The sequence below is a fragment of the Gopherus flavomarginatus genome, chromosome 2 (genome assembly GCF_025201925.1).
Source record: "Gopherus flavomarginatus isolate rGopFla2 chromosome 2, rGopFla2.mat.asm, whole genome shotgun sequence".
Lineage (NCBI taxonomy): Eukaryota > Metazoa > Chordata > Testudines > Testudinidae > Gopherus > Gopherus flavomarginatus.
The window spans coordinates 81,520,152-81,535,735 of NC_066618.1; the positions used below are offsets into that span (position 1 = coordinate 81,520,152).

The 15,584-nt window shown below is 42.1% G+C and overlaps 1 protein-coding gene across 6 annotated transcripts in view; it reads right to left on the reverse strand.

Moving 5' to 3' along the window:
• The window catches only part of CPNE4 (copine 4), a 433,913-nt gene that overhangs the window by 73,312 nt on the left and 345,017 nt on the right, over positions 1 to 15,584 (reverse strand). For all 6 annotated transcript variants that reach the window (XM_050938446.1, XM_050938442.1, XM_050938441.1 and 3 more), the window contains one exon: positions 3,902 to 4,000. In XM_050938446.1, the coding sequence (XP_050794403.1) occupies positions 3,902 to 4,000 (99 nt within the window). The remainder of the gene's footprint in view (positions 1 to 3,901; positions 4,001 to 15,584) is intronic.

Sequence of the window (15,584 nt, forward strand, 5' to 3'; positions counted from 1 at the left end):
CATTTGGCCAATATTATGTGCTCCTTCTCCTGCTCATAGACATTTACTTAAAGCTGCTGTTTTTTCACCAGGCTGGCCTTGCTAATATTATTCAGCTTGGTACCTGCCCCCTCTTTGTGAAAGCTCTCATTCCACTCAAACTCACTTTATGATTAATTTTCGACATGCACCAATGCAATCTAGTAATTGCTCTAAAACGTATGAGGCCAATTCAACCCTGGTGTAAGTGGATCTAGCTCCACTGACTCAATTTGGCCCTGTAAGGACATTTGGATCAGGCTCCATATTAAGGCTCCATTTAAATGATTTATAAAGGGTTAGTAAATGGCTGATTGATGTTAGAAGCATACTGCAAACATGAGTCACGTGTTATAGCACAGATGCTATAAACACATCTGCAGATGTTATAAGCAACCTACTCTCTTGTTAGACTCTGTACCAACTGGTTAGCCATTTATTAACCTTATTTATAAATAGAACCTTAATATAAAGTGTGAAACAAGTTTGTTTCGCACTTTCAGCTTGATTCCGAAATTTCCATTAGAGCAGTCACTAAAACACGGCCAGCAGTCTAGGGGTCCAACATTATTAATTCCCACACAGATAATTTATCAACACTAATGGCTCTAGGATTAAATAATAATAGGAAATGACAACTTCTCAAATTAGATATGCCAAATCATTTATCATTTTCAATAACTGCCATCAACCCCAATTTGTGAGGCTCCCACAGACATAAAGAAGTGGAATTATTAATGAGGTAATAATTAAATTTTCTCTTAGGAACTGTAATTCATAAGAAACTGGTTAGTTACATCGTGATGATTTCCAATCAGAGCTGTTGGCAGCAAAGGCAGGGCAAGCAATGGGGAAAGGTGCAGGGAAAGAGAGAAAAATGACACTCAACCAGTAAAAGGTCTTTGGCCATCAGGTGAGTGTTCTCTCTCTTCCCAGGCTGTGAGATTGGTTTGCAGTTGCATTCCAGCAGCTGATAGAACTTATATGATTAGACTTGCATGAATATAAATAAGAGAAAGAAATTTGCCTGGAAATAGAATTAGAAGGAGAGACGAGTTGTATTGGGTACGTAATTACAGTAACAGTGGCACCTCCCCTTTTTGCTGCTTTCATTTTCAGAACATCTTGTCCAGATAATAATAGGATATGCAGTGGCACTGCAGGATCGGTCAGTTAGTTCAAATATCCTTCCCAGAAGCAGACTGGCAACTTTCTGGATCTGAGTGTTGCTAATAAGTCAGTCTTGTGATGGGAAGGTCAGCTGCCCTGGGAGGGATAAGAAACTTGCTCAGAAATTCCAATTAACTTTAACTCATCTCCAGTTTCTGCTGAAACCATTAGTGATTTTTTAATTTAGTGTAATGCCTGCTGAGGAACATGGCTGGGAAATAACTCAATGTTTTAATGTACCCATTGTTAGGCATCTTAACAGCGTGCAATAAGAACACAACAAAACATTTAAAATGGAAATTAAAGAACCAATTACTCCCACATGGAAAATATCCAATGGATTTCATGAGGGTCAGAATTTTACCTTAAATGAAAATAAAAAAATGGAATTTCAAGGGTGTTTTCTATATGTTTATAAATACTCTAATATTAAAGGAAACAACATTGCCTTCAAGATTATAGACTGTGCTTTATACACTGATGCACTGAGTTCCACTGGTCCTAGACCATCCTTGATTCTACCCTGTTCCTGCTCCAAACACAGTTTTCACATTTCATTGTATTTGCTCTTAGTAAAATCTCTAATGACTCAATCCTGGCCAAATCTCAGGGCTGTCCCTTTTCATCTTCCCTAATCTCTCAAGTTGTTTTGTACACCACTGACCACTCTCTGATTCTTAAAACTCTGTCCTCCATCAGTTTCTGCAGCTCTGTCCTCTCATGAGTCTCCTCCTACTTCTCCAGTGGCTACTTCAGTGTCTTGTTGGGTGGATCTTCCAACTGCCTCTTCATTGGATGTTCCCCAAGGTTGTGCCCTTGGTCTCCTGCTTTTGTCTCGCTAGACCCCATCTGTAGATGCTCTTATCCACAAGCATCAATTAATACCTTCAACAACAACCCACTAAGCTAGCTATCTACTGCTTCCCACCATGCAACCCACATCTCAGCTTGTCTGGCATTTCCTCAGAGAAATCAAGATGGTAACATAAGCTCGACAGAGTCAAAATTGAACACAAAACCCAGGTCAACTTTCCGCTCTCCTTCATACCTCTATTACTGTGGATTACATTGCCATCTTCACAGTCTCTTAGGTCCATTTTCTTTGGCCTACAAATCCAGACTGTATCTTAGTCTTGCAGCTTCTACCAATATAATATGTCAAAGATTCTTTCTTCTCTTGTCTGTCTAGACTGCCAAAGCTATTGGCCTAGGTTCTCATAGTCTTGTTCTTCAACTACGGTAATCCCTTCCTGTCTGGCCCCAGTGCCAGCTACATTGCTTCCCTCCAGTCCATTAAAAATGCTGTTGCTAGGATCATTTTCCAGGCTCATAATTACAAACAAATTTCCCCTCTATTTGTATCCCACCACTAGCTCTTCTTCTTCTACAGCATTAAATACAAGCTAATCTTGTCCTTCCCCATTTAATCTCACCCTATGCATAAGATCTACTAACTAAATCAAGCCCCACCATTGCTCTGCCAGTGATGTCACACTTCATCACTGCTTTGTCTTCTTCTCCCTCTGGCACCAGCCCTGGATCTCAGTGGATTTACAAATATCGATTAATTAAGCCACTCAACTTCCCAGTAAATTAATGTCATTATCCCCATTATGCAACTACATAAATTAAACTACAGAAAGACTATTTATATTCTGGTTTGCAAAAGTGCTGAGCACTTGCATTTCTACTGACTTCCATGGGAGCTGCAGGCACCCAGCATCTATGAAAAGAAGATCCTTATCAGAAGATTTGCTCAAAGTAACAGATTCAAGCACAGAGCAGAGAAAGGAATGAAAGAATCCTGGCTCCCATTTCTGTGGGTTAACCACTTCTCAACAAAGCAACAGTGCAGGGATTTTACAGATAGCACATAATATATATATTTTATACTAGTGAATTATCAAGAGATTTCATGGCAACTCTTATGAGCTCTCATGACACTTCCTATGAAAATAGTTAGCTTACACAGATTACCTATTTAGTAGAAATGAAATGGTTCAGACAAAATCAGAACTTTTTTATCCATCCATTCAGCAAACCTTCTGTTTTGTGTTCACTCTTGAGTTTCTCTACACTTCTTGGGTTTGGTCAAGACCAAAAGCAGGAGGATGGAGAAGCTACTCTTACTGCACTTCCCCCTCCAAATATAACCAAGAAACCCTTGAAATCTTGTGAGAAGTAAGATCAATATTTTCATAAACTTCCAGATCAATTTCAGAACATAAGAACAGCCACACTGGGTCAGACCAAAGGTCCATCTAGTCTAGTATCCTATCTTCTGATGGTGGCCAATGCCAGGTGCCCCAGAGGGAATGAACAGAAGAGATGATCATCAAGTGATCCATTCCCTGTCACTCATTCCCAGCATCTGGCAAACAGAGACTAGGACACCATCCCTGCCCATCCTGGCTAATTAACCATTGATGGACCTATTCTCCTTGAATGGACCCATCCTTCATGAAACCAAACAGGTTTGGGTAAACTACCAAAATGCACCTCGTCTTTCAAGGGGCACCCAGCACTGTACTCCAGGTCAAATTTTGGACTCAACAATGAACTGTAATGAAACTCTCCTGATACATCTAATAAATAAGAGGGCTTAAATTTTATACTAACCTACACTCCATTTAAGTCAATGGAACTGCATAAAGGGCAAGACAACTTGAAATCTGGTCAGGAAATTCAGATGTTTTACAGGGTTTGCACCTACCTGTCTCCCTTCCATTGCTCCTCGCATTTCCTTGAATGTCGAACTAAATTCTCCAATGAAGTCATGTTTGCCATTGGAGTCCCAGTCCCAAACTATGCACTGGTGAGGGAGAGGAAAGAAGAGAGGAAAACATTGTTTTCTTTAGGTAACAATTTTGTAACTGAGGAGCAATTACAGTATTTATTTGATGAAATGTTACTATGGAAACAAAATTAAGCAGTAAAAACACATTCTTGTCAAGATCAGAATGAAACATAGCTTACCAGAAGGGTGGAGTGTTTATTGTATTAATGGCTGAAGAAAATGAAATTGCATGTTTAATGAAAGAATTGATTGAACAGATCTTATATCCAAGTATACAAAAGCATGTTAGGTATAATTGGATATTAGTGTTCACACAATGTTCTGAGTTATAATAATACTGAATACTTTGCTCTGCAAAGTGCTTTACAAAGACTAATTCATCTTTATAACACCCCTGAGCGGTAGGTAAACATTATTATTCCCATTTTACATTTAATGAAAGAGAAACAAAAGTTACACTGAACAGTTTCTACAGTGGCCTTTCTGCCTGTGTGCTTCTTTGTTAGGCTACGTCTACACTACAGGATAAATTCGAATTAGCTTAAACCAATTTTATAAAACAGATATTATAAAGTCGATTGTGCGCGTCCACACTAGGCACATTAATTCGGTGGTGTGCGTCCATGGTCCAAGGCTAGCGTTGATTTCTGGAGCGGTGCACTGTGGGTAGCTACTGTAAAATAATGAGGCCAATAACTTCGATTTGCGTCCACACTAACCCTAATCCGATATAGTAATATAGATTTTAGCATTACTCTTCTCGTTTTGTAGGAGTACAGAAATCGATTTAAAGAGCCCTTTAAATTGATATAAAGAGCAGTGTAGTGTGGACGGGTGCAGCGTTAAATCGATTTAACGCTGTTAAAATCGGTTTAACAGCGTAGTGTAGACCAGGCCTTAGGTGCCCATCTTGAGATACCTGGTGCTCATCATCTGCTGTTCCAGTTGCCTTCCACTAGAATTGTGGGGACTCGGCACTTCTGAAAATCAGACCCAAAGTGTCCCAGGTTGGCACACAAAAATGGAGGTGCCCAAAATCAGATGACACTTTGTAAACGTTCACCTGAATGATTTGCCCAAAGCAAGAAAACAAATCAGAGGAAGAACTGGAGTTTGAATCCAAGAGTTCCTGGCTCTAAAGAGTAGATCACTCTGCCTATTAATACGTACGTATTTTAGCACCAGCAGCAGAGCTGGCCATAATTGCAGGCGATTTCCAGTTTAACTGCTTGTTTTTAGCCATTCATAACTTTCATTTGTAAATATAGTCAGTCTTGCTAACTTATAAGAGAATACACCATCACCTTGAACTTTAGAAAAGTTATTTATTGATTTTGATTACAAAAATATGCAAAAAAAACCCATAGAGGAGTGAAACATTTTATGGTCCAGCTGCCCACTTTGACTGGCAAGCAGCTTAACACTCATAGAACAATGTAATGGTTAAACAACAGATTTTAAAATTGGCACATTGTCAGCAAATATTCCAATATACATTGCTCCCTAGGTTCTTTCAGGCAAAAGTTTGTGTACTTGGACAGGTCTTGCAGTATGCCTGGAAGGTCAATAAAAATAGACTCTAGGTCTGGGGGACCAGCTTGGCAAGCCAGGAACCTGGCTTCAAATGTAGGTGTGAAGTGTTATTTTTAATCTCTATATCTCAGCCAGGTTCTTAAATTCATGAAGCCAGGTACCTTAGTCTGTTTTGTGGAGACAGGGCAGGGAGGTAACTACATTCATAACTGAGACTTCACAGGTGAGTATGTCACTGCTCACTTATCACTTAACTTCCTTTCTTTCAAAGACTTTATTGTAGTTTGACCTTTCAGACTCTTTCCCATTTAGAATGCCTCATAAATGACATGGTCTACTGCAGTCAAGTTTCTTTGATTCACAAACAAGCAATATGTAGCAGTCACACAAGGAAGACTGCAGTATCTGTGCTCTTCCAGACTCTAATCAGTGGGAATGGTTCACGAATTAGACACCTCCCTCTCTTGAGCGTTGTGTCATTACCACCACATCAGGTGCATTTTTTTTTAACCTTTCTATGCAAGGGTCCCAAAGGGATGGAAAATCTTCAAAACAAACAAGTAAAAATATTTCTCTCTATATAAAACACAGAATTGTTTGATGACAGTTTTGACAGAGATGGAAGGGATATGTTCCTCTGTGTGCATGTTTCTATATTTCGTTTTACTCAGCAACAATAGTATAGAATTGGGTTCCCTGTTCTGATACCAGGAATGTCTCTTGAAATATAACTTGAAACAGCATTTCCATCACTAACAGTAAGGGCCGGCTCTGGCTTTTTTGCAGCCCCAAGCAAAAAACAAAAACAAAAACAAAAACAAAAAAACACGTGCGGGGCGGCCGGAGTGGCGAAGCAAAAAAAAACAACCTTTAGGGCGGCCAGAGCCAGGTTGCAAACTTTCAGTGCCACTTACTTGGTGGCTCGCGGCTGCCTCCCCTGGCCGCGCTGGCTAGTGGGACTCCCTGTGCTGCAGACGTGCCCTGAGCAGCAGAGTGTGTGCCCCAGCTAGCGGGAGGAAGGGGGAGAGAGTGCATGGGAGAGAGAGAAAGGGGGTGGCCAGGACTTCCTTCAGCTGGGGTGCTTGCCACTTGGCACCTCCCGCCGCGCCGCCTGCCAGGAGGGCTCCACGCCACTCCCGACTGCAGGTGAATTGAAGGTTGATGGGGAGGAAAGGATGCAGGCTGCCAGACTTGCTCGAGACCTGGCACTGGCTGGGGCAGACGGAGCGTGCAGCCCGCTTCCAGCAGGGCGCTCCCCTCCTCCATGCCACTGCCCCCTACAGGGCGGCCAGAGCAGCAAACCAAAAAAAAAAAAGGAAAAAAAAGGGGTGGCTGTGCCACCCTAGGATTGGACGGAATGCCACCCCTTAGAATCTGCCGCCCCAAGCATGAGCTTGCTCGGCTGGTGCCTGGCGCCAGCCCTGCTAACAATGCAGATGAACCCTTTATAATGAAATCGTCATAGCAAAAAACTCTGGTGCACGTACATTCTTAACTACAGCTGTTAGAGAGACTGGTCAAAAAATCCACAAAAACAATTTTGCCAACATTTTTGAAATTTTGAATTTTTTTCTGTTCCACATAGTTTGAAATGGATCCACTTTCTGTTTTCTGTGGAATGGTCTGTTAATGTGTTTTACTAAAATAATTTTCAAAAGGTATTTAAAATGTTTTTCCAATTTGTTTATTTGCTGAAAACACAGATTTCAGAAAGAAAACACTGTTTCTGGTGAAATAAGTTTATAAATTAAAATTCTAATGACTGAAAATTATTTTTATAATTAAAAAGAACATTGGTGAGGATATTGGTAAAATAAATCTTGGAAAATGTAGTGAAAATGGAAAATTTCACAAATATTGACATGTTTTTTGCAAAAGGGCAAATTTTCAATGAAAAAAAGTTTCCACGTGAAAAACTTCAACAAGCTCTAGTTTTCAGTGTGCGATTAAGCTCCACTAGATGATGAACATAGGATCAGACACAAAGTTACCTCTGATCTCCACCATGAGCAAATGAGAAGCTTTGAAACAATAAAAATAAAATCAGTTTCTGTATAAGAAAACTAAGTGTTAGAGCTCTTCACCTACAGAATATAATGAAATGCCCAGTGTGATAGTCCTACAGTATACAAAATGGTTATTGTTGCAAAAATGGGACTCAGTTATTAAACAACTCAGAACTGCTGTTAAATGTGTGATAATTGACTCAGTGAGATTAATTGATATAGCAAAAAACAAACTGAGTACTATGCGGTTTGGAGTAATTTCCTGAATCGTATTAAAAGGTTCCTGAATATTTATTTCGCCGATTTGTGGCCAATTGCACCACAATAATGAGGATAGTGTATCTTTATTTACTTAGTGAAAAGATGTGTAACAGAGTCTGAAATTCACGTTATACTATTCTACGTTAGGAGTTTTTATTATTGTTTATATTATATATCAATTCTGCTCAATTGATGCTGCTGTCTTGTATGTAGGACAAAACTTGTAGACCACATTCACAAGAATGTGCCAGATGCTTTGCATCATTCTGGTGAAACAAAGCAACTGAGTGTTTGGCTGCTTTGCATCAACGGAGAGGCACAAAGCAGCCAGAGCATACCCCTTATTTGTATATTACATACCAAAAAACCTATGTTAAAATAATGGTGTTTAGGTTTCATATTCAACACTTAGAAGTTGGAAATGCCAGTTTAAAGTTGCCAGTGTAACCTTAATTCTTCTCCTCTGAGTGCCCATCCAATGAGGCAGGGGTCCTGTGAAAAAATAGTATGTGCTCATGTAATTAAAGACTATCATAATGCATATGCACAAGGGGGCTGAATAAAGGTTGCACAGGCAAAGTGAATGTGACATTCTATCAAATCAGCATGATAGTGTTTTACACCTACTTTGCAGAATGAATATGACTAGATAATGGGACAGGGTGTGGAAATCACACTCAGTATGTCCTATAATCTGATGGCAGCACTATACTGTATGAGTATTTGTTATGCACTTCAAAAATAATTAAAGTTTTTAAAAACAGAGAAGTGAAACATTTCAAGGTCTGGCTGCTCACCTTGACTGGCAAGCAGCTTACCTGCTTTCCCTCCTCTCATCTGACATATACCAGTTAGTCAGCAGTTGTAGTTAAGGAGGACAAATGCTAGTGACCCCATGCTCCTGAACAGAAGTACTGAACTGGTGGCAAATGCTGCTGAATGCTCATGCAATACCCATCAATTTCAGTTAGCTGCAGGTAAAGGGATTCAGTACGAGAGCACAGGACTAATCTTCTTCTGCAGCTGCAAGCCTCTATCTGACAAATGGAAAAAGAAAAATCCAATGAAGGGAGACAGGTTCATAGACAACAAAAATAATGTGTTTCTTTGCTCTCAGTATTATGTGGCCACTAAAGTTTGGAGGAGAAGGACCAACCAACATTAGTTTTTCAGTAGCCCTTAAGCATAATATTTTAATTCCAGTTATGTCCTCCAAGTTCTACCTCCAAGGTGGCCCTGTGTGATCTTGCTCTAGTCACTGTTGAATTGCTGGATCCGCTTTCCACAGGTTACTGGAATAGAAAATGAGCAAAGAATCATGTTGCTTTAGTGACTCATCTATTATCTGCTTTTCATTAGGATTCTGAGCAGAGGTTAAGAAGAGGGAAGGACTATTAGGGAGGTTAGAATTTTAATTGGAGATTATCTAAGGCCACGTCCAAGTCAAATTATGTTTAACACATTTAACAAAATAGGGATCAAGATGCTTGCTTGTTTCATTCCAGAGGTGGTCTAACTTTAGTGTTTAGGAAGCCACGTACTATTTGGCACAACCTCAGCAGCTGAAGGGATACACCAGGGATAGTTTACAAGGAAACACAGTATACTGGCACACTTGTACTGGAGCAGCATGGGGCTCTCCATCTGCATTTGCTTTACGGCAGTCAATACTTGACAGCTAGATCAAGCACACACACCAGAGCTGCAATCTGAGCTGGGGATCCCATATGGGGCAGCTCCTTCTCCCCGGGGCAGAGATGACTTTGCAGCACCAGCTCTCACTTCACCTCCCTCTCCATGCCACTCGGATGGGGGCTTGGCTCAGCCCAGCCCAGCCCGGAAGGGTGTGGGAGCAGTGTTCTTAAAGGTGAGGGCCTGGCTCATTGCACAGCCTGGCCTCCAGCTCTCTCACACAGCACAGGGAGGGAAGGGCATTTCTCCTGCCCCAGCCCATCTCGCTCGGACACGCAGATTTACAACACTCCTCGCCCCTCCTGTGATCGCTGCCTGCAAATCCCACTTCCAGCTTGGCCCAGGGCATAGGGACCGGAGATGCTGGGTCATCAGTCTGCCCCAGCCTGTTCTCAACCAGGATCAACTCCCACCTGCATCTCATGGACAGCCCCTGCTTCAGCTCCCAGCCCAGCTTTGCAGGTGGCAGGTGAGTTCCAGGGGAAGAGGAGAGTGAGCATGGGGGACGGGGCTGCAGTGTCCGGTTTTAAGAAATTGGAAAGTCGGCAACCCTAATCGCACTTCCTTTGTGTGACCACCAAGCTCACCCCAACATCCCTTCTTGAACTCTAATATATTCCACAAAAATATCACATGGATTTTACTAAGCAGCCTACAACTCCAGACACTATTAATATTCAGCCATGCTGTCTGTACAGTAAAAGTAATTTTTTTCCACTCCCAGGAGTTGTGGGAAGCTTTGGCATCATGACTGTCATCGGAAGGATAATTTATCTCACAAGGGCCTTCAGGTTTTCCCCAGACATAGTTTTGGACAAGGGTCCCAATAACCAAATTCAGGTCTGGATCAAAATTGGTTCAGATATTTGTTTCCTTAAAAGGTTGTAGACTGTGGCCTTTGGTGGGTAGGTAGGTAGGTAGGTAGGTAGGTGAGTGTTCATTTTTGGACCCAAATACAGGGTGCAGCCCTAATCAATATAATTTATTTTGACCAATCAAGTTTAAACAAACATGTTCCCATTGCAGGCTTTGGTTTAAGAATTTAGATGGCACTTACCATTTCTCAGAGACAATGGACTGAGCCAGATATGCCCCATTTTTGTAACAAAACTGAGTTGACGGATACTAAATGGTAATGTAAGGATATAAATACACCTCTACCTCGCTATAACACGGTTGTGGGGAGCCAAAAATCCCTACCGTGTTATAGCTGAAACCCCATTATATCGGGGTAGGGGTGGCAGGGCTCTGGTGGTGATTTAAAGAGCTTCGGGCTCCAGCTGCTGCGGGAAGCCCCAGGCCCTTTAAATCGCTGGTGGAGCCACACCGCCACAGCCCCAGGGAGGGGGAGGCAGGGCTCCAGCAGTGATTTAAAGAGCTCTGGGCTCCAGCCACTGTGGGGAGCCTGGGCCGTTTAAATCGCCGGCGAGCCCCACTGCCATAGCCCCAAGGTAGGGGTGGGAGGCCTTCAGCGGGGTTGAAAGGGCCTGAGGCTCCCCGCAGCAGCTGGAGCCCCGGACCCTTTAAAGCGCTGCCAGAGCCCCGTTGCTACAGCGCTATACGCAAACCTGTGTTATATCAGGTCACGTTATAGAGGGGAGAGATGTAGTCACCCTTCCAGCAGCAATAGTAACATTAAAGCAAAAAGTTTTTTAAAGTCAACACTATGAATAAAAATAATTCCCAGAAACAGGTGGCTCGATCATCAGACTGCAACAGTTTGTCACTCATCAGGGTTTTTACTACTCTGCAATGACCTCCAGTTGGGATACAGTGATGAAGTCTCCCATTGAATATTTGCAGTAAACCTCCTACTCTACACTTGGCCCAATCTCATTTGCATGTTCTTATAGGAAATCCTTTGTCTAATACCTCAGGAGTTTTTTGCTATGACAACAGCTGAGCAATATATTCAAAGCAAAATTGAAAGAACTTGAAATTTTCCTATTTTCAAATTTATGGAGTTTCTACAAAGTTGCAAGGACAAATTCAGTTCCCAGTTACACAGGTCTAAATCTGGTTGACTCAACATACGACAGAGGGATAACTCCAGATTACACAAGTGTAACTGACAGAAACTTGGTCCAGAAATTAGTCTGGGGTGTTTTGAGTGAAATATTTCACAAGTGAAATTTTCATCAAAGTCAGGCATGATTTCCCCCCTTCTCTTCACTATTTGGGTGTCTGAATTTTTTTTCCCCTCATTTCAAATTTTTGCTGGGACTGGTTACTTGGTGGCAATCAAATGGCTGAAGTCACCTGATATTTTTTCTGGATCCCTGACTGGCTAAACCCCACCATGCCCCGAACTCATCAGAGTCAGCAGAACATAATCTGATGTTTTCTCAAAGGGAGCAGCTGCACTATTCTGAACTACTCAGAAAATGAAATGAATGGGAGCAGGAGAGTTCATGTGTTTCAGAATTACTCTAGCAGCCTGTGTGCAGACTTGGGAAGACAACCTGACAACAGTTTGCACTTGGTTTCTTGCAGCCTAGAATTTTTTTCTTTTAGTGAAAGTTTATACTCTGCAAAATCTTAATATGTCTCATAGCTCAGCAAGAGAGCTAGATCTGCCCATGGCGTAATCCTGGCCCCACTGAAGACAATGGGACTTTTACCACTGATTTCAATGGAGGCATGATTTCACCGCTCATGTCTGATACCTCTGTGCTACGTTTGCATGATATTTAAAGGGGCTGGGGCCATAACAGACTCAGATATCTGCAGATCAAACACAAAGAGGGACCTGTAACACAGAGGTTCTCAATCTTTTTCTCTTGGAGGCCCCTGCAACATGCTATAAAAACTTCATGGCCCACTTGTGCCACAGTAACTGGTTTTCTGCATATAAAAGCCAAGGCCAGAGTTAGGGGGTAGCAAGCAGGGCAATTGCCTGGGGCTCCGACAAAGCTACATTGCTCAGGCTTCAGTTTCAGCCCTTGCTGATGGGGCTCAGGGATCTGGGCTTCAGCCCCAGGCAGTGGGAGGACTTTAGCTTTCTGCCATGAGCCCCAGAAAGTCTAATGCTGGCCCTGCCTGGAGGCCCCCCTGAAACCTGCTCCAGGCTCCCTAGGGAGTCCTGGTCAAGAACTACTGCTGTAACACACACACACACACACACACACACACACACACACACACACACACAATGGTGGGTTACACTTAGCTAATGGGTAAGTGATTCATCAGTCTTTATGGCACGTCCTAACCAGTGACCAGCATAGTTCCTGGGCATGGCTGCAATACAAATGAGAATTTTTAATAATAATCTTTTCTGCGGCTCCAAAAATGCAGAATGCAGTGCTTTAAAATTACTGACCTGAATGAAAAGTAGGGGAGGGAGGAGAATTCTTGTTCTGTTTTCTACCACAAATGGCAGTTCCTCTCTTTCAAGATCAGAGATTCAGTTAGTATTTTATTGATTACTGTTACATGATACTGGGCTGAACTACATTTACTTCCTCACTTCGGCCCTTGCAGAAAATCCTTCATTGTAAAAGGGACATTCTACGGAATCTTCAGCACCGAACTAAATTCTCAAAACCACTGTCTGAAAATGTTGAACACATCAGCAGTGAGTCAGCTGGGGAAACCTCACAGCTGGAAGCCGCCTTTTACTGACAACTCACAGCAGGCAGAGACCATTAGGTACTTTCAAAACAGACTGCTTTAACCAATGGCTTATTATTTTTATTACTTATTATTGTTGTTATTTACTTTTGTCATTTTATTATTTTTACTTTGTATTACCACAGCACCTAGGAGCTTTACTCATGGACCAGGACCCCACCATGCTAGGTACTGTGCAAACAGAACAAAAAGACAGTTCCTTGAAATAAAATCACGTACAATAGCACTTTGCGGCCTAGGACCTGATTTTCAGTCACTTGGACAGGGTGCTGTGGTGAATGTGAAATGCATACCTATTGGCACTGTGCATGCAAATCCCCAGTTTGAAGGACTGGGGTGCCTATCAAGTTCCACACACATCCAAAACAGATTTGTATGCACACTTCTGGTAGCACATACCCAAAGTAGGTACATAGTTGTGTACTCATAATGCGCATACCTACACATTTATTGAATATGAGGCTCTCAATACATTTACAACAAAGAGCTCCACGTTAACTACACATTCCCATCTCCCTGTGCCCTCAGCAAAAATGACCCAAGCAACGTTGGATGGAGAAACAGAAGTGGAATCATTTTTAAATATCCTGTTTGTATTGATAAAGAATTCAGTGTCTAATGCATAACAAACACATTATGGGCTACATCCTCAATTGGTGTAAATTAGCATAGCTACATTTACCTAGCTGAGGGTCTGGCCCTATTAATCCACTTTCCCCACCTTCTACCTCATTACATAACATGCGACTGTTTCTAAATCATAACGTAACAGACATATGCATGATGGCTACTTTTGAAAACACTTCATTCAGATTCCTTCTTGTTTAAGTGGGAAGACTATCAATGTGTCTCATTTAGTTTTTTCAATAAATAGTCCCCCTCTCTCTCTCATTCTGTTCCAGGCCTTTGTACAATATTTTTGTGAGAACTGATCAATCAGTCCTCGCTGAGCCCCCTCCCCCATTATTTGTCACGTTTACTGTCAACAGATAAGTGGGACAAAATGTGTGCAACTCTAGTTGGGTAATACCTTAAACACCACAGGAGGCATTATTTATTGAGAGATTCATCAGACTGAACTGTGGGCACTTTGATGAAAACTAATAATATAATTCAGGAACATAGCAACTAAAACTCTCAACCCAGAACAAAACTTCATTCATTTCCCACTAGCCACCTTCAATTCCAGACAAAAGCTTGAGTAACTACAGAAACTATGAAAGTCATCTGATAAAACTCAACCCTTTGAATGACACCTAGAAATGAATAGCAAGGTAGTGGACTCTTGGGAAAATGGTGCAATCCACTCTCTATCAGTAGTAGCAGCACTAGAGCATTGCAAATGTCTCCACATTCCACTTGCAGTAACGACAAGTTTTTGTATAAAGTGATTGATTACATTGTAATTTATTTTGTCAATCAGTGAGGCGTTAATTATGTATTACTCTGGGGCACCACTATAAAATATGGTCTGGCACAAAGTACTAGGTTTAATGGCCCATAACTTGCCCATTTATTAAATGGATGACACCACTGTATCAGTATTGATGATGCTGGACCTTCTTGGTTATGAGTAATTTCTGTAAGTAAGAGTAAGAACTTATGCTGGTCGGGTTTTGTCATAGGGCAATATGGACAATAAATCAGTTCACAAATATTAAACAGCTTTAAAGTTAAAAAATATTTTAAGACTCCAAACCATCTGTCATTATGGAACACAAGAGTGGAAGATTTTAGATTTCTATACTAGAGGCAATCAGTGTGTGTTGAACGAGGCATGCAGTATAACTGGAGCATACAGACTTGGTTAAACTAAGATATCAACCAGCATATTCAGGACAAAAGTCCCATCTCCCATCTGCAGGGTAAATTTTTAAATGTTGACTCTGCGTTCTACACTTGTTTCATAGGTGGAACTCCCACTGATAACAAGAGAAGCTGCTTACTCTGAAAGGGCCCAATCCTGCAGTTCTTACAACTTCCATTGATATCAAACCTGACCAAATGGTCTCATGACTTGGATGAAGTACACAAAGGATGCCGATTTATACATGTGCATGTGTGAGAGTGTAAGTGTGACTGAGGCATAGCAGAGAAGGAGGGGGAAAAAAACTGTAGGGAGATGGACAACACAAGGAGAGTGAGGGAAATGGAGGAATGTATAAATGGATAGGGCCGCCCAGAGGATTCCGGGAGCAGGGGTCTTCGGTGGCGAGGGGCCCCTGCCGCCAAATTGCCGCTGAAGGCCCGGCACTTCAGCGGCGGGTCCCGGGGTGGAAGGACCCCCTGCCACCGAATTGCCACTAAAGACCAGCCCCAGGACTCGCCACTGAAGTGCTGGAAGGACTCCCCACGGCGGGTCTTCGGGGCACTTCGGCGGCATGTCCCAGAGCGGAAGGATCCCCTGCCGCCGAATTGCCAACAACGACCTGGAGTGGAAGAAGCTCCGGGGGCCTTCGGAGCAAGTGAAGGAC